Source organism: Capricornis sumatraensis, chromosome 9, assembly GCF_032405125.1.
Source record: "Capricornis sumatraensis isolate serow.1 chromosome 9, serow.2, whole genome shotgun sequence".
In the NCBI taxonomy this organism is placed as follows: Eukaryota; Metazoa; Chordata; class Mammalia; order Artiodactyla; family Bovidae; genus Capricornis; species Capricornis sumatraensis.
This window is the reverse complement of record NC_091077.1, coordinates 3,980,562-4,000,177: the sequence shown is the minus strand read 5'-3', so window position 1 is coordinate 4,000,177 and position 19,616 is coordinate 3,980,562. Positions and strand designations below refer to the sequence as shown.

At 53.8% G+C, this 19,616-nt stretch overlaps 1 protein-coding gene across 1 annotated transcript in view; it reads right to left on the bottom strand.

Annotated features, from left to right (window-relative positions):
• The window catches only part of ADAMTS2 (ADAM metallopeptidase with thrombospondin type 1 motif 2), a 260,157-nt gene that overhangs the window by 79,976 nt on the left and 160,565 nt on the right, over positions 1-19,616 (bottom strand). The window contains exon 5 of the mRNA XM_068979734.1: positions 3,350-3,433. Coding sequence (XP_068835835.1) covers positions 3,350-3,433 — 84 coding nt within the window. The remainder of the gene's footprint in view (positions 1-3,349; positions 3,434-19,616) is intronic.

The window sequence follows — 19,616 nt, the reverse complement described above, 5'->3', positions numbered from 1 at the left end:
GGGGTAGGGAAAAGGCCCAGGCAGAGATCTCCCAACAGCCGAGTATAGGGCAGCCACTGCCCCCAAAGCTTTCCCTTCAGCCAGGAAAAGCACCCCACCGTGGGCTGCACTGTACGCGTGCTTTCCGATCTTTTAGTTTATGCTTCCTCTCTTTTTTCTAGACTAAATATGCCAAAGGTTTGCTTTTCCCAAGGCTCGCTTCTCAGTGGGCCCTATTGTTACTTTCCATTTTCTACTTGATTGATTTTTGTCTTTTCCTAAACTATTTCCTTATTTTTACTTCCCTTAGGTTTTGGGGTTTGGGTAGTTGTTAATACCTGTTCTAACTCACTGAGTTGAATAGAGGGTTAACTTGTTTTCATTCGCTCAGTGTGATCTTGGAAGGCGCCTGCCTCTGAATACAGCTTTGGCCACACTCCACAGGTTTTGATCTGTAGTACTCTGCAAGGAGATCCAACCAGTCCATTCTGAAGGAGATCAGCCCTGGGATTTCTTTGGAAGGAATGATGCTAAAGCTGAAACTCCAATACTTTGGCCACCTCATGCGAAGAGTTGACTCATTGGAAAAGACTCTGATGCTGGGAGGGATTGGGGGCAGGAGGAGAAGGGGGTGACCGAGGATGAGATGGCTGGATGGCATCACCGACTTGATGGACGTGAGTTTGGGTGAACTCTGGGAATTGGTGATGGACAGGGAGGCCCGACGTGCTGCAATTCATGGGGTCCCAAAGAGTCGGACACGATTGAGCGGTTGAACTGAACTGAACTCTCATTTTGATTGGTTTTCCCAATAGTCTGCAATGGAGGCTCTAACAGTATTCTTCCCAGGAAATTTGTTTTTTTCAGAGAGACTGGACTTATTCTTTTTCTATGTCCGTTTCCTCCATCTAGTTTTAGGGCACTGAGTATAGTCCAAACAACTTTCGCTGTATGAAATTCACTAAAACTTTCTTTACGACCTAAAGTACGTTTGTAATTGTAAAGTGTTCTCTTCCCTGGTGGCTCAGAGGTTAAAGCATCTGCCTCCAATGCAGGAGCCCTGGGTTCAATCCCTGGGTTGGGAAGATCCCCTGGAGAAGGAAATGGCAACCCACTCCAGTATTCTTGCCTGGAGAAACCCATGGATGGAGAAGCCTGGTAGGCTACAGTCCACGGGGTCGCCAAGAGTCGGACACGACTGAGCGACTTCACTCTATGATTCCTCAAAAAAGGAGGCATATCTTTCCATAGGTATAGCAAGGGGAAAAGATGATATAACTAATTTAACTTTACCCATTATACTATTTGTGCTTCCCAAGCAGCTCAGTGGTAAAGAATTCGCCTGCAATGTAGGAGACATTGGGTTCAGTTCCCCGGTTGGGAAGATCCCCTGGAGTAGCAAATGGCAACCCACTCCAGTATTCTTGCTGGGGAAAACTCCATGGACAGAGAAGCCTGGTGGGCTATAGTCCATGGGGTTGCAGAGTCAAACACGACTGAGCAACTAAGCATATGCATTGTATTATCTGAAACTCCTGTGCCTTTAAGAATGTCATCTGTTAAAGGTTTTGGAAAGGGTATGAAAGACTCCTGCACTTAGGTTTTTTGCAGATTTCCCCCTTGTTCCGACAGTCTGCATTTTACACTGTCCTTGGGACATTGAGGGGCCATGACTACCATCCTCCGCAGTGGTCACTTGCATCACCATAGCGTAACACACCTCCCAAGGCAGGAAAAGTGGGCTCAAGGTCCAGCATTGGTCCAATCACGGAGTCCTTCGTTGTCGTTTCTGTACCGCAGGCCTTGTATGTGGTGTGCAGTTCAGTTTCATTTTGTGAGACTAAGACTTTGCCTCTGAGTAGAGGACTTAACCCTCCACATAATTACTATGCCTGATGTGCCTCGGCTTCATCTTAAGATGACTTGATTTTATTCATACTGAGTGAGGTCAGACCATGGATTCAGAATTTGGCTGCCAGAGTGAGAAGCTGGACTCCTAAGGAGCCAGAGAAAGAAAGAAAGTGAAGTCGCTCAGTCGTGTCCGACTCTTTGCGACCCCATGGACTGTGGCCTACAATGCTCCTCCATCCATGGGATTTTCCAGGCAAGAGTACTGGAGGGGGTTGCCATATCCTTCTCCAGAGGATCTTCCTGACCCAGGGATTGAACCCGGGTCTCCTGCATTGTAGGCAGATGCTTTACCATCTGAGCCACCAGGGAAATCTAAGGAGCCAGATGCCACTGGCTACTCTCACCACTGAACTGCCTTAAACCTTGGTGTAAGTTTCACAGTCCTTACTTGTGAAATGGGATCATCGTATCTCCACCTCCTCCTCTGTCCTTGGACTGAGTTAATTTCATGTAAAGTGCTCCCAAGCTGCTTAGCACAGGCCTGGCTCAGTGCACACTGGCCTGGCACCACGAGGCTCCTTCCTTCCTCACCAGCTCTCCTTTCAGGCCACCCCGTTATCTTTCCTTCCGGGGGCTTCCTAACCCTGCTTGCATAGACCTGTGCATGCTGATAGGAAAAAGGCTTCAAGTCTGACGGCAAGGGGGTGTAAGAAGGGCAAGAGTGCTCAGTGAGAACAGCACGTGGCATGAGAAGAGGACACAGGCTGAGGACACAGGCAGGAGACAAACTGAAGGGCATCTCAACCTTGCGTTTCTGCTGCTTTGACATCCAGGGCCTCGCTGACCTGGGAGGAACTGTCCCTGCCAGGGATAACCAATTCCCAGAGTCAGTAAAGCACTCACTCTGAAGCACATGCTCTTCAAATGCGGACCAACCGGTGCAGAGTCCACGCCCCCAGCCATCTCCTTCATCGGGCGCTCACACTCCAGCCCATTATCCCCAGAGCAAATTCCCAAGGGCCAGGTACCAGGCACTCAGAGGCAGCCCTGGTTCCCCAGAGCCCGCTGAGATGATTCACACTGGCCACTCCTAAGCCTGCTTACCCGTGATTCACCTGGTCCTTCCCGAGGAAACCATAATGCAGGGGCTCACCCACAGTGTCCCTCTCTTCCCTCAGGCCTCCCGACCATCCCTCGCGCTTCCCTGTGGGGCCCTGCAGGGCCGGAAACTGTGGGTAAAACCCAGCTTTTCCATGGCAGTCACCTCCTGAGCTGTTGGTCTCACCAAACCTGAACCTAAATTTTTAAAGAGAAAGTGAGGTTGAAAGGAGAGTAGGGGCGGCTCACAAGTTCCTTGTTCCTTACAGGAAACACGGGGCAGCTGGGGAGAGGCAAGGTGGTTTTGGCCAACGTCAAGGCTTTTCGAGGGGGCCTTTGCCTCACTGGAGGGCCCCACTCATCCCACAGAGGTGGGGGCCCTGGTGAGTCTGGAAGGCACCAGCCCGCAGTGCCCACTCACCTTCCCGTAGCTCAGCAGGATTATCCGCACCAGGACGACATTGATGTGGGCCCCCAGGGACTCATCGTGATAGATTTCGTTGACCTGAAAGGCAACCAGGGACACGTCAGCAGAAACCACAGGCTCACAGACCAGCCCTGGCTTTGTGAATGGCATGGCCACCAGCTCAGCCCCAGGGCAGAACCCGGGCACACCACCCCACCCCTTCCTCCTCGCCACACTTCACGCTCAGGCATTACCCTCAGCTCTGAATCAACCCCTTCCTTTCCCTCTGCTCCTCCTGCCCCCTTACAGCCAGCCACTGAGTGGACTCGGCCCCTGTCTCCTCAGCAGCCCCTCCGACCACCCCAGGGAATCTCCAGCGAGAGCCCACACTGGGATGTGGACACTGCCCACGCTAAACGCTGGAGCCGCTAACTGCAACGCAGCCTTTTCTGCCAGGGTGAGCATGGCTCAGACCCCCGTAGAAGGGGCAGTCCTGGCACTGTCACTGGTAGAAATCACTCCACAGGTGCTGCCGGTGACTGTGAAATATTATCTGTACTCATCACAGCTTGGAAAGGGGAGTCATTTTAGATGGCCCCCAGATCTAATTTTTAATGTGCTAATTAAGAACAGATATTGCTGTATCACAAAGGTGCTTTCTGTGATCTGTTTTGGGAACTACAGCTGACACAGTGGGCTTCCGTTGTATTTCATCATTTGTTACTTTCTTTTTTGGGCTTCCCAGGTGGCGCTAGTGGTAAAAAACCCATCTGCTGGGTTGGGAAGATCCCCTGGAGGAGGGCATGGCAACCCACGCCAGTATTCCTGCCTGGAGAAGCCCCATGAACACTCCATCGGGTCGCAAAGAGTCGGACGCAATCGAAGTGACTTAGCACACACGTGTATTTTATTTTTTACATTTGCAAACATTATTTGAACAGGTACCTGTGGACCTCACCAGAAGTCAGAGGAGTCCACGGCACAAGGAAGGTGAGGAACCTCCCCTCCCCACAGTGTGGCCTGCATGGCCTTCCAGAAACACTGGTTATGGTTGACATAGGGCTCAGGGCCAGCCAAGCCTCCCTCTCCCACCAACCCCACCCTCACACACTCTCAGGCTCTCACCTGGAACAGCGCTCTCGCTACCACCCCCTTCATCCATTCATTTCCTGACCAAACTTGACTCTTCTGGAGGCCCAGCCTCCAGATCTCATCTGCTTCCCAGCAAGCGTCAGGGCCCATTATTTCCTGAGTTCTCTCTGTATTTTCCCTGCGTGTCTCCAGCACTCAGGATGCAGTCACACCCAGCAGATACTCAGGACACACTTGTCAAGAGAACAAATTCACATCACTCAGTGGGGAGGCATGAACTCGTGCAGGCCCCCCCTGTGTGCAGACCAAACCCCAGAGGCTGCTGACCTTCCCCTGGGGAGGGCAGATCCCGCCAAATGCATCTCCCAGAGTCCACCCTGTCATCTCAGGCCAGGGCCCTTCTCCCCTGGAATCCCAACTTTTAGAATCTCTATCTGAGCGATGGAAATTGCTACCTACAAACAGCAGGAAAACCCTTTGGGAAATCTGAGAGTTAGCAAGTAAAATCGACTCACGATGGATGGGGTGGGCAGGCACGTGGGGCATGCTAGACAAAGAGCCTGGTGATCACTGTCACCCTTGCTGTGGCACCAACGGGAGGCACAGAGGGGTCCTGGGACGCCTCCAGCCAGCCCTACGTGTGGCCCCATGGGAAGCCTCCTGCCCACAAATCTACTTCCCAATTATAATTTGTTTCTCTGCCCCGACGTGGCTTTCCTCCAGGGAAGCAATGACCGATAGCCTACAGGACGGTCACTGCAACTCGTGCATGAGTCTGGAGAGAGTGAATGCTGGCCTGCGAGTCACACACCAACAAGGTGAAGCTGTGACTGGCAAGACGGAGCCAACTCACCCACGCTGGGCCTTCCCTTCCTTAAAACAAGACGACAGTCTCAACTCGCTTTGTGAGGACTAGACTTCCACACGTATGTGATGGAATGATCCTGGTGAAAACAGCAAAGCTGTGGTTGTCACTGCTGCTAAGCCATGTCACCCTGCAGCCCCCAGGAGGTCACAGTGGCAGGGTGCGCACCCTCTAAGCCCGGATGTCCTCGCCCACCTTTGAGGGTCAAACCAGACCTCGACGTTTTGGTCCACAGTGAGACAATAACCCTAAAAGTCAATTTTTCTTAAGAGAGAGGTTGTTGTTGTTGTTTTGGTCTGTCTCCAAAGGATCATTTTCTCTCTCACAAGCAGAGCCTGGCCAATTTGGCTCACAGAGTTTGACCAAAAGTTGTGGTGTAGAACAGAAGAAGGTTGTGATAAAGGGAGGTTCTGCTGCCCCTGGGGCAGGGAGCAGGGGTGGGCACGAGAGAAGAAAGGGGGCAGAGACAGGGGTGAATGGCAAGCTTCACTCTACACCTTTCACTTGACTCCCAGGTCATGCTTCGAGTGAAAACAGTTCAGATACTTGGGAAGAAGAAAGCAGAGAAAGCTTGAACCTGCTCTCTGGGACCTGGGAGGGGACAGGGTCACTCAAGTCCCCGAAGTCTGGGTAACTTCAGATAGCTACGCCTGGAGACCCAAAGGCAGTGGCAGGGTAGCCTGCTGTTTGGAAGGGATTCAGGGCTGAGTTTACAGAATTATCTCCTCTGATGCTCCCAAAAGCTACTGAAGGCCAGAAGAAGGGGTGTCAAGCCCTCCTGAGAGATGAGGAAGCTGAGGCTGGCCCGTGAGTGAGGAAGGAGATGCAGGGCTGGCCCCACCTCAGTTGCTGACCCAGAGCCTGCCATCAAGGCCCTCCTGTCTCCTGGCCCCACCACTGGGGCTGAGGGTGGCCACTCTCATCTCGGGGAAGGAGTCTTATGTCCTTCTTGGACAGTGGGCAGGTCTGACCCTGACTGCTGATTCCAGACAGAAGGGGGCCAGACCCTCAACCACGAGGTGCCAAGCTCTGCAAGACAAAGCCCCACCTCCCGCTGGGGGTGAGGGCCAGGCGCTCAGGGCCAGGGGTGTCGGGCTGCTGCACAAGGCCCAGCTGTATCTTCTGAGCTGCCCACCGGCCACCAGCTCCTGGCAGTGGGGCTGGGCACCCTGCCTCTGGCCTTGGAGACCAACTGGGCCTCCAGGACTGCTGAGGAGCTGGACAGGGCACGTCCAGAGCTTGCCCAGGAGGGAGCCATAAAGGAAGCCAGGCCTGCTCTTGGGGCGCCGCAGCCCTGCCTGCCCTGGTGCCCGCCACTCAGGTGCACCTTCCTCCGCTTCTCCTAGAAAGCCTCCGCCCTTCCCCCCAGGGACACAGCTCCACACAGCCTGCTTCTTCGGGAATCGGGGCTTTGAGCTGGGGGTGCCCCAGCCCCTCTCTACAGCACAGGCCCCTCTTGGCAGCTGCTGGAGCTTCTAGGTGGTCCCCAACCCGGATCCCCACTCCCAAGCCCTCCTGATGGCCCGGCCCCCGCAGACCCCCCAGCGGGTGGGAACCCCGCAGTGACCAGCTGGCGGGGCATGTCTTCTTGCCCATTAGGCGGTGTGACCAAACCCTCACGCCTGCAAACATGTCCCCCTCTGGCGTCCAGCTCCTAGTGCCCACGCTGTGATTCATCAGGACCAGAAAGAGCAGAATGCAGGGCTTGTGGGGCATGGAGGAGGCTGGCTGTGCTAAGGAGGAGGGGACCCTGGCCTGCCCCCAAGGGCCACGCCAACTTTTCAGCAGGTTGTGAAATTGCCACAGCCCCGCAAAGCCAGCTGCACCCCATTCCCCACAGGATGCTCCCAGCAGGGCCCACTGTGGCATGAAGACCCCCGGGAATGAGCCTCAGTAACAGGAACATAGGGGCAATATTTCTGCCAAGCAGAGAGCTCACGGACACGGCACAAAAAGCCACAAAGACAGCTTCCCAACTTCTCCCTTTCAATGCCCCTTCCTCCCCGACCCCCATTCCACTTGCTCAACAGGCAGACGGGAAGCAGTTCCTTCCCGCCCCATGTCCCGCCCAACCTCCCACCCTCATGGATCACGCTTCATGGCGGCTGCCACTCAAGAAGGTCTGACTTCCTCTTTCCTCTGCCTGAAACCCTCCATGGCTCCCCAGTGCTTTCAGGAACAGCCCTCAGCCCTCAGCCTGGCACGTGGGGCCCTCTCAAAGGTGGCCCTGGCTTGTTTCTCTGAACTCAACTTCAGCTACTTTCCTTCAGGAACCCTCACTCCTGACGGCTCTGCCTTCTTCTCCTGCTTGGGCAATGGTTGGTACCTGTAATTCCCTCTCCAGCCTCTGGATTCTTGAAATACCCAGAAAAGCATTTGAAAAAGCAAAGGGCAATCAATGTGTTTCAAAGGAGGAGGGCAGTTCTCACCCTGCGAGCACCCCGCAACCCCAGCCCAGGGCCTTCTCCCTACAACAGGAGGAAGCCCGCTGCTGCTTCCCAGGTTGCCCCCTTTGCTCACAGTGATCCAGTCTGAGCTTCTTAAACAGGGAGTCCTACCCTTCCTTGGGACCTTTGCACTTGCTGTATCTCTGGTTTCGCATGCTCTTCCCCCAGCACAACTATCCCCTGCTCAAAGTGAGCCCGTAAAAGTAGTTGCTCCCAGCACAGTATGGAGGTTCCTTAAAAAACTACAAATAGAGCTACCATATGATGCTGCAATCCCACTCCTGGGCATTTATCTGGAGAAAAATATGGCCCGGCGCAGCACTGTTTACAATAGACAAGACATGCAAACAACTACATGTCCATAGACAGAGGAATGGATAAGGAAGACAGTGGAATAACACTCAGCCATTAAAAAGAATGAAATAAGGCCATTCGCAGCAACATGCATGGACCGAGAGAGTGTCATCGAGTGGAGTAAGTCAGACAGAGGAGAAATGTTATATGACATCTCTTACCTGTGGAATGTTTGAAAAAATGATGCAAATGAACTTACGAAACAGAAAGAGGCTCACAGACTTAGAAAAGGAACTCACGGTTGCCAGGGGGAAGGAATAGTTAAGGACTTTGGGGAGGTCATGTACACACTGCTATATTTAAAATGGATAACCAACAAAAACCTATTATACAGCACATGGAATTCGGCGCAATGCTATGTGCCAGCCTGGATGGGAAGGGAGTTGGGGAAGAGTGGATACATGGATAGGTATGGCTGAGATCCTTCACTGCTCACCTGAAACTATCACAACATTGTTAAACGGCTACAGCCCAATGCAAAAAGCTTTTGGTGTTAAAAATAAACTTAAAAACCAGCAGTTGCTCCTGTACCGGCCTCTGCACTTGAGCGGGAGGCACCCCTCTTCCTCACTCACTGCTGTGTCCCTAGCAGTGCTGAGCACCCAGTAGATGCTCAGTAAACAGTTTTGAACGGGTGGACGAGGGAATAACCGGGAAATGCGGACCAAGAGGCAACGGGCCCAAGTGCAACAGTAGCAGGGCCTGCGGTGCCCTGCCGTGACCGAAGGCCAGGCCAAGAGCCCCAGAGCCTGCCCACCCTCCCTGCCCTCCTGAGGCCTCCTGCGTGCTGGAGAGAAGCTACTCACCTCCATCCAAGCCGCAGGGCTTCTCTGCACAGAGAGAGGCCAACAGCTCTCTTGTTTGGGGAAATATATTATAATGCACCTTTTGCTTATGCAAGGGTGCAGCCAAGTTTCTGTTCTGGAATAGAAAATAAGAAAGGATGCAGGCTCTGCGTGATAATGTAAAAGTTGGCTTTCTTTGTGGCAGACTTCTACCCTGGACACCAGCGAGCCTTGGCAGGTGGCCTGCGGCTACTGGGCAGAGGTGACCTTCTCCCCTGCCGAGGTGGAAGGACAGGGCAGGACAGAGAGGCTGGTCCAGGCAGTGGGGTCCTCCCGGGGCAGGCAGGGGTGAGCTGCTGCTTGGGTTCTCATCCGTTATGCCCAACCGTCAGGAGAGTTACCACCTCTTCCTCTGAGCCAAGCTCTGCCAGCTAAGGCGCCTAAGCACCCAGTGAGGAGAAGGCAGGCCTGGAGGAGTCTGTTGTGAAGCCTGGGAGGCAGGCACAAGCCAGTTCTGCTTTGTGGCTTCTCAGAGCCTTTGACATGACTGGGAAGAAGGTCTCTCTGAGTCCTCCAGGAGGAGGCTTGTACATCACAGTGGAGGTGGAGGTGAAGGGAGTGCTGGAGAAGCTGGGGCAGAAAGTCTGCGGGCTGCCAGTGAGCATTTTCGTTCTTGCCCATCTTATAACACACAAATGGGGCTGCAAAAGCCCAGTCTCACTATGAGAATGAACATTCCCTTTGCAGATCTTCTTTACCGCTCGCTTCTCAGCAAATGCTTCGCAGGCAAAGCAAGAACAGACACGACTCCAGCCTCTGCTCAAAATATCAAACTGTCATGAAATGCAAATGAGCAGGACAGGAATTGCTAAGATCGTATCGCGCACAAAAATGCGAGGCAGGTAGAGCCCCTTCTTCAGCCCCCAGGCCCCCCACTGTGAGTCCTCCCATGACTGTGAAACAACCCAGTCCCCAAGCCTGCACCAGGGCACGCTCTGCTGGGCCTGGGGACATCTCTGCAGGTCTCCAGGGTGGAGACAGGTTCCTCCACTCCCAGGCAAGTAGTTCGATGCCCAGAATCTAGAGGGAGCCTCAACAAATGGTTACTGTGCAAACAAAGAAACAACGCTGCCTTGAACCATTGCCCATGTTGGTGCTGATTACTTCGAAGAAGCTGCCCATTCCAGTCACTTCGTCAGGTTGCATGGGTTCCACGGTGGGCTCGACTGCCATCTTGCCCTGTGACTTGGGCTTGATATTTTGCCCGTTTGAGCCTCAGTTTCCTTATCTGTGACATGGAGGCAATACCAGTTCTAACCTCTCAGGCTGTTACCATGAATGGAACTCAACACTATATTTAAAGCATCCAGCAAAATCCCAGGCACACAGCACAGACTCGAACTCAGTAGAGTTCTCATTAAATGACAGGTCAAATACCCGAGTTCTCTCTCTGGCCCCATGGGGGCTCTCCTATGGGCCGCCAGGGAGGGCTTGCTTGGACCACAGTGCGCAGCCAGGCTGTTTTCCAAAGCCCATGCTGGGCCTCAGCAGGCACCTGTGTGTGACCCAGACCTGGGGTTCTCCCCGCCAGCTCCGCCACAGGGCAAGCCACACCAACGCTGGAGGCCCAGCCCTCCCACTCACCACCAGAGGGCTCATCAAACGGGGGATAAGGCTGCAGCCCCGGGAAGCACAGCTCTGCGGAGGCCGCGGGACATAGAAGGATCTGTCTGAGGTCCGTGGGGAGGGTGCTGACAGGAAGGAGCGGGGGAAGCCAGGGACCTTGATTCCTTCTGACAGCAGTCCTGGCCCTGGAGAGCCCTGGGGTGTCAGCAGCCTCCTTGTGTCCCCTGAGCTCCCCAGCCCTCCCTGACCCGAGCCCCAGGGCCTGGCATGGAGTCTCCTCCAGAGGAAGCCCTGTTGGCGACGCCATGTGACACCCCCACCACCACCCCAGTCTCAGAGATCGTGAGCATGACAACCAACCCCCACCCCCACCCCCGCCAATGTCAGCAGCTGGGCCCTGGCAGGGCATGTGAAAACAGTGATTTTTCATTTTTCCTATGATTCACATTCTTCTAATTCCCTACCACTCTTTGACCCCAGGAAAGAAAGACGGAAAATGCCATCATGGGGACGGGAGCCACAGCCCCTGGGAAGCTCCCAAGAAGGGGAACAGGGAAGCAGCAAGCGCCCTGGTTGACGAAGGTTAGTGGAGGCGGCTGAGGACAGGCAGGAAGGCAGACCTAGGCTATGCCCCCCAACCCCTGCTCCTGCTTCTCACACACCTTCAGGGTCAAACAGATCCCGAGAGCTGTGGGCCCCGCTGCCCACTGGGCCCCTAGGATGAGACTGCACTGCAAGAGCAGAGTCCCCTCCCCAGGTGGCTCTAGCAGGAGGTGAGAAACGGGAGGGGACCCTGTGAGTAAAGTGGCCTCAACAGCGGCTGGCGCCACCCGCCCCAGCCCTGAGAGGTGTGTGTGAGCTCCAGAAGCTCCTGTCTAGCCGGCTGGGTGGGAGGTGGCAGCTGTGGGCTGGGACAGGCTGCAGAGTGGATGGGTCATCACAGCGCCTGGCCTGGACCGGGTGGGATCGGCACACCTGAGCAGTCCAGGTCAGGAGCCCGGGCCCGGGTCTGAGGACACAGGGCAGGCACTCAGGCCCTCCTCCCCACTGCCACTAGGGCCTCAGGGTCTCCCACACAAGGAGGACAGCCAGGTCCAATCCCTGGGTCAGGAAGACCCCCTGGAGGAGGGCACGGCAGCCCACTCCAGGATTCCTGCCTGGAGAATCCCATGGACAGAGGAGCCTGGCAGGCCACAGTCCATGGGGTCGCACAGAGTCAGACGCGACTGAGTGACCAGCTCTTACTTACTTCCTTACTGCATCAGGCCTGCCTCCCCACCGCCACCTGGGGCTCAGGGCCCCCCACATGATGAGGAAGAAGGAAGCAGTCCGCCCAGCAGGCCCTGACCCCGAAGAGACTGGGGACACCCTGGCCATTCACAGTCACCTGCGCCTTTGGCACAGCCGGGGCTCATCAGGAATTCCCATCTCCCAGCAAAATTCAGAAGTCTCAGAGCACCGCTTCCTGCAGTATTACAGAGCTGTCTGCTGTGAACATATCCCTCCTCTAAAGTGAAATCCCTCAGCATGATTCGTAACATCTGGAACGTAAGGAGCCTCCCCGAACGCAGTGCGAAGCCGCTCTGTCCATGCAGCCCACGGCGCCTGGCGCCACGGGAACCTGTTTGGGTAGCAGCGCTCCCTTGCCACCCTCTGTCCCCAGGCAGAGCACTGTGCTGACTGCCTGGGCCAGGCTGGGAGCAGGGACCCAGAAGTGTGGAACCAGAGAACAAATGGGTAGCCGGGAAGATGGGTGAACATCCCCTGTGACGCAGGGAGCCCAGAGCCAAAGACAGAGGGCCTGAGCTCTCAGACACGCGAGGAGCTGCCCCAGAGCACTGCAGGGTCAGAGGGCGCCCACTGGAGCCCCCAGGCCCGTCTCACTGGCAGGCCCGGGTGCTCCACCCCCGCACGCGGCTGCCCCCCACGCACCCTGCTGTGAGCTGCGGACATCCCCACAGAACGGGCTAAGCTCCCTCGGGTGCTGCTCTCCTCGGGGCCGGCCCCTCTGCCGCCCCACCGTGGCCTGCAGTGCCTCAACTGGTTGTTACGTTGTTAGCTGCCACCTCCCTCCACTGGGCCCGTCTGTGCCCACTGAGAACTGGGGCCTCCTCTGCATCTTTAGCTGCCGCGTTCTGTGTCTAGGACCCGGCTGGCTCCCAAAGCTTCAGGATCAATCCAAGCTTGGCTGTTCTGGCCAGCTCTGTCCCTCCAAGGCATGCTGTGCCACAACCCCATGCTCCGTGCCCCACTCCGTGCCTCCCGGGACACGCTGAAGGGCTATACAAGAAAGCACGCTCCCCAACTTGGCCACTTTGCCAATTTGTGGTCAAAACCAGTTCCAGACTCACCTCAACGGTGATCTCCCAAGCCAGGCAGAGGGCGCTGGCTGTGTCTGGAGGCTGCCGAGGCCCCTGTCCTTCCTGTTGCACTAAGGAAGGCCAGTGTGTCCCCAAGAGAGCCAAGCTTCTCAAGGACAAGAGCGGGGCTGCTTTGACAGGCATCATAGCGAAGAAACGATGGCTGCACCTTGCTGGTCAGCTCTGGCCTTCCCAGACCTGCGCCAGGCACCTCCTCACATCACCACCTTCTACCTCCCACAGCCTGCAAGGGAGCGTTGCTGCCCCCGTTTACCTGTTGTGGAACAGAGGCTCAGAGAGACGAGCCCGAGCGGGACAGGGCAAAGGCTTTGGAGAGCGCTGGGCGAAAGTGCTGACGTTAAAGCTGCGTATCCCTCACCCTAGAGACTCAAAGCATCTCTGCTGGAGACAAACAACCTTGAGCATCAAGGAAGGCGGGACAAGAACATTTACTAGGGTTTCTCCTCCATGGACAAACAGAGGCTGTGTTCCATGGGAGTCTGTGGGACCTTGGCCATCCTACGAGAACTCATTTACTCATCAATTCATTCATTCACAAGACACTTCCTCAACCCCTACTATGTGCCTGACCCTTCACCAGCTGCTGAACAGAACCAGGTAACCAGACCCTCTGAATCGGACATTAAACTTGGGGCACTCAGCCCTCCTGAGACATGCCACCAAGGGACCCCTCAGGCAGCAGAGGGGGTCTGCTCAGCTACAACTCCCACAGCACAAGGGGCAGACAAGGAGGAGCCCGGATGGGAGGGACAGCCCGGGGGGAAGCAGCACCCTCTGCTCTTCTGGCTCGGCTGTCCCCTCCTTACTGGAGTTTGCGGGCGACAAGCTCTGCCGCTTCCCAGAGCTGCCACCAAGGAGTGATACTGCCCAGCCTTCCTCATCCATGGCGACTTGCACTCCTACTTTGACAACCACCAGCTCACCAGGGGAGGCCAAGGACAGGCTGCTCTGGGGCTTCCCTCCTCACCTGTCAGGAGGCCTCCAGGAGCTGGGAGGGAGGTGCAGGGGAGTCCTGGGGGCAGGAGAGAGCCTCACACTTCAGGGCAGAAGAGGCAGAGGGAAGGACAGGTCTCGCCCCCCCCCCCCCCCCATCAAAGTGTCCTCTGCCTGCACTGTCATCCCTGGGAGGAGGGAGGTGGTCTATCGTCTCCCCCACGGGAATGTGACTTCCTGCAGCAGGACCTCAGGCCGGCTAACATGACGCTTCTAGCACCTAGACCTGTGCTCAGAGTAGGGGCTCTGTAGATATGGTGAAGTGAATATGTCAGTGGGTGACGGGCTGAACACACCCTAGAGGGAGGACAAAGACCCAAGCCCGGGGAAACGCCAGGAGAGTCACAGATGGAAAAGACAGCCAGGGCCGTGGGCAGCGGGAAGAGGACCAGCATCCGGGCACACACGTATGTGAATCCCATCTGCCATGCCCCAGCCGTGCCACCCAGCCTCTCTGAACCTCAGTGACCTTATCCAGGAAAGGGAACCTCATGGGGGCACTGGGGCAATGTAGAGAGACATCGTGTAAGTACTTCCTTACACGTGTTTGAAAACTCAGCCCCTTAGGCCACAGGGAAAGGTGTCTGGAATGGTATCGACAGAAGGCATGAGCCCTGGACTCACTAAGAAAGATGTTTCTATCTCTTTAGAACCCAAACCAACCTCACGACTCCACCGATAGCATGTTGGGATCCCAGGCCCCTTACCTGGCACAGTAGGCTTTGCCAACCTCACTCCTGCTTCTCCCCCAGCACCCGACACTCTGATTGGCCCCAGCACCCGACACTCTGATTGGCCCCAGCACCCGACACTCTGACTGGCCCCAGCACCTGACACTCTGATTGGCCCCAGCACCCGACACTCTGACTGGCCCCAGCATCCTACACTCTGACTGGCCCCAGCCTCGAGCTGTGATGTGGTGATGCCATTGAGCCTTTACACCTGCTGTTCTCTCACCCACAACACCACCAGCCCACACCACGCTCCCCTGCAGGTTAACTCTGCCTCAGGGGCCAGGCGGCTCAGCAGGAAAGAATCTGCAGGAGCCACAGGAGACACAGGTTTGATGCCCAGGTGGGGTAGATCCTCTGGAGGAGAATCCCATGGACTCAAGAGCCTGGTGGGTTACAGTCCATAGGGTCGCAAACTCGGCTTAGCACGCATCCACGCATCTGGGAAGCTCACAGTGCCCAGCATGGGGCCCAATTTAGACCAGGCTTCTGAGAGTGCCCAACAATTAAATACAAGACTGGGGACAGCTTACACTCAAGGCAGGCTCTCCGTGTGCCCAGCATGCTGTTAAGCACTTTTCCGGTATTTAACTCAAGTTATGCTCCCAACAGCCCTGGGAGGTAGTACTAATTATGCCCCATCCCAGCATACAGCAGGGCAGGCAGTCGCCTCCTTTCTTCTAGGCCTGAAGGAACAATCTACCTGCTGAGCAGCCAGTCATGTTCCGACTCACTAGTGCAGTGTGAGGTCTTAATTTCAACTTGTTGCCAACATTAAAAAGTAATTAGATTTCATGTAAATTTGGATTTCCAGCTTCTCAGGGGACATGGAGGCGGGAGAGGGGGCTCACAATGGTGCACCTGTTCATTCCAAAATGAACCTAGGAGGGGATCTCCAGGGCTGTAGCCTCTCTTGTTGCCCCAGTCCCCACCACGCCCTATTGTCCACAGCCTGGACACCTGGATTAGGCCTTCCGCCTGGCTCCCACCAGCATCTGAGGTGCTGCCCCTTCTAAGTGCTGTATTTGCTGGCAGTCATACCTCCTGGCAGCTCATGAGGCTGTGCTCTCAGACAGATAAACATGAGGAACAGGAACAGTGCTGGGACGCCCGGCTGTGGCTACACCATGGCAGAGCCCAAGCCCTGGGGAGCTGCCATGCGACAGCGGGAGCCTGTTCTACCCATCCTCACATCCCTCGCTACAGCCAGGCCCAAACTCAGCAAGCCCTCTTTGTCCCGGGAGTCCTGCTCGCTTCCCTTCAGCTTCAGGGAACCAAGCTTTCGTGCCCAGTTTCAGATGTGTGTTTCTCTTCCCAGGAACCAGAGCCAGAGACACGTGAAAGGGACTGGGGCCTGCGCCGTTCCCCCTGGGGGGTTTGCAGCTCTGCAGCCAGTTCACAGGATCATCCCCGAGACCCGCAAAAAACACGCCTGTCCTGTCTCGGCCTTCCCTACCATCACCACGTGGCCCCAACATTCTTGGAAGTTGGTGAGAAATGGAGCCCATGGGCCTCTGATTGTTTGCAAATCCTGGCAAGGCTTTGGTGAGCCCAGGCCAACTTCTGGACTAAATTAGGAAAGAGGAAAAATATTTGAATCCTGGCACAGAGAGAAATCATTCAACAAAAATTGTTGAAGAACATCTCATGCTAGGAAGGGTCAAAGGGTACAGTCTCTACTCTGACAGCTCAGAAGCTCCTTTGGGTCCCTGTTCTCCACAAGCCTAAAGAGTATGTCTGCCCTTGATGGAAGACACGCTTGGGGTGGGGGTGGGGGAGCAGGAATTCTTCCAGAACATGAGAAATTAGCCTAGCTAGGAGGGGCAGCTATGTCTGCCCGGAAATCTCGCTCCTCCTGCTCAGTTGCTTTAAACAGAATCCCCAAAGTGACTTCCTGGATCCATTCAGCTGGCAAAGTCGGGGTGGGGGTGGGCTGGGGTCTGAGCAGGGAGAGGGTGGACCTCAGCTCAGGTGTAAGGTCCCTGCAGTGGCCTTCAGGAAAGGTTGCTCTAGCTGCAGGGTCTTAGAGGCCTGAAGGGGAGAGAGGGAGCTCGTCTCCTGGGGGCACCTCAGGAGTGCCTTTCCTTCCAGTCTTAATTGATCAGGGCGTGTGGGAGGTGTAAAGACGAAGAAACCAAGTTTAGGGCAAGGCAGGACCTTTGCCAGGTAGGTAAAAGCCAAGATTAGGATGCAACTGTTTCTGACTCCAAAGCTGGTCCTCATTCTATGCCCGGTGCTTCCCTAACACGTGCACCCACGTGCATTGACACAGTGGGAGGCAAATGAAACTCTAAAGTGCTGGGGTTCAGCTCAAGGTGGTGTTGTTGTTTTTCAGTTGCTCAGTAATGTCCAAATCCTTGCAATCCATGGACCGCAGCACGCCAGGTTTCCCTGTCCTTGACCATCTCCTAGAGTTTGCCCAAACTCATGTCCGTCGAGTCGGTGATGCCATCCAACCATCTCATCCTCTGTCAGCTCAGTTCAGTTCAGTTCAGTTCAGTTCAGTCGTTCAGTCGTGTCTGACTCTTTGTGACCCTATGAATTGCAGCACGCCAGGCTTCCCTGTCCGTCACCAACTCCCAGAGTTTACTCAAACTCACGTCCATCGAGTCGGTGATGCCATCCAGCCATCTCATCCTCTGTCGTCCCCTTTTCCTCCCTGCTTCAATCTTTCCCAGTATCAGAGTCTTTTCCAATGAGTCAGTTTTCGCATCAAGTGGCCAAAGTATTGGAGCTTCAGTTTCAGCATCAGTCCTTCCAATAAATATTCAGGCTGATTTCCTTTAGGATTGACTGGTTTGATCACCTTGCACTCCAAGGGACTCTCAAGAGTCTTCTTCAACACCACAGTTCTAAAGCATCAATTCTTCAGAGTTCAGCTTTCTTTATAGTCCAACTCTCACATCCATACATACCTGCTGGAAGAACCATAGCTTTGACTAGACGGACCTTTGTTGGCAAAATAACGTCTCTGCTTTTTAATATGCTGTCTAGGCTAGTCATAGCTTTTCTTCCAAGAAGTGAGCATCTTTTAATTTCATGGCTGCAGTCACCATCTGTAGTGATTGTGGAGCCCAAGAAACTAAAACGTCTCAATGTTTCCATTATTTCCCCATCTATTTGCCATGAGTGATAGGACCAGATGCTATGATATTTGTTTTATGAATGCTGAGTTTTAAGGCAACTTTTTCACTCTCCTCTTTCACTTTTATCAAGAGGCTCTTTAGTTCTTCACTTTCTGCCATAAGTGTGGTGTCATCTGAAGTTATTGATATTTCCCCCTATAATCTTGATACCAGCTTGTGCTTCATCCAGCCTGACATTTCTCATGATGTATTCTGCATATAAGTTAAACAAGCAGGGTGACAATATACAGCCTTGACATACTCCTCTCCTGATTTGGAGCCAGTCTGTTGTTCCATGTCTCATTCTAACTGCTGCTTCTTGACCTGCATACAGATTTCTCAGGAGGCAGGTAAAGTGGTCTGGTATTCCCATCTCTCAGAATTTTCCACAGTGTGTCGTGATGCATACAGTCAAAGGCTTTGGCATAGTCAATAAAGCAGAAGGGGATATTTTTCTGGAATTCTCTTGCTTTTTTGATGATCCAATGGATGTTGGCAATTTGATCTCTGGCTCCTCTGCCTTCTGTAAATCCAGCTTGAACATCTGGAAGTTCACAGTTCACATACTGTCGAAGCCTGGCTTGAAGAATTTTGAGCATTACTTTACTAGCGTGTGAGATGAGTGCAATTGTGCAATAGATTGAACATTCTTTGGCATTGCCTTTCTTTGGGATTGGAATGAAAACTGACCTTTTCCAGTCCTGTGGCCACTGCTGAGTTTTCCAAATTTGCTGGTATATTGAGTGCAGCACTTAAACGGCACTATCTTCTAGGATTTGAAATAGCTCAACTGGAATTCCATCACCTCTACTACCTTTGTTCATAGTGATGCTTCCTAAGGCCCACTTGACTTCAGACTCCAGGGCATCTGGCTCTAGGTGAGTGATCACACCATAGTGGTTTTCTGGTTCATGAAGCTCTTTTTTGTATAGTTCTCTTGTGTATTCTTGCCACCTAATCTCAATATCTTCTGCTTCTGTTAGGTGCATACCATTTCTGTCCTTTATCTAGCCCATCTTTGCATGAAATGTTCCCTTGGTACTTCTCATTTTCTTGAAGAGATGTCTAGTTTTTCCCATTATATTGTTTTCCTGTTTCTTTGCATTGATCACTGAGGAAGGTTTTCTTATCTCTCCTTGCTATTCTTTGGAACTCTGCATTCAGATGGGCACATCTTTCCTTTTCTCCTTTGCCTTTAGCTTCTCTTCTTTTCTCAGCTATGTGTAAGGCCTCCTCAGACAACCATTTTGGCTTTTTGCACTTCTTTTTCTCGGTGGATGGTCTTGATCCCTGCCTCCTCTACAATGTCACGAACCTCCGTCCATAGTTCTTCAGGCACTCTGTTTGTCAGACCTAATCCCTTGAATCTATTTGTCACTTCCACTGTATAATTGTAAGGGATTTGATTCAGGTATGAATGGCTCACTGTCATATAAATGGTTTACTTTCATGTAAATTTCATACAGAGTTGATGTTTTAAAAAATCTTGCCATTCCAAACAAGTGGCACTTTACGGAAAGACTCCTCACACCTGTGTCCTGGCCTCATGACACAGGCCTCCTGAGAGGATGACTGGCCACCTCACCGCTGCAAGGAGGCCAACCGGACCAGCGGCTCGGTCAGGCAGCACTAGGTCACTATGGAGCCTGAGAACCCAGGCAACCAACAGGTCTTTGCTTCGTCAAGGAGGAGTAGGATTGAAAAAATGCAATAAGCCACATAGGAAGCACTGATCTTGAGCCCAAGATGTTATATTTTTTGAAGTCTTGGCACAAATAGGCTTTACTTTTAAAAGTGCATATGTAAACATGTGTGTATGTATGTTCGTCACTCAATCATGTCCAATTCTGCGACCTTAAGGATTGTAGCCTGCCAAGCTCCTC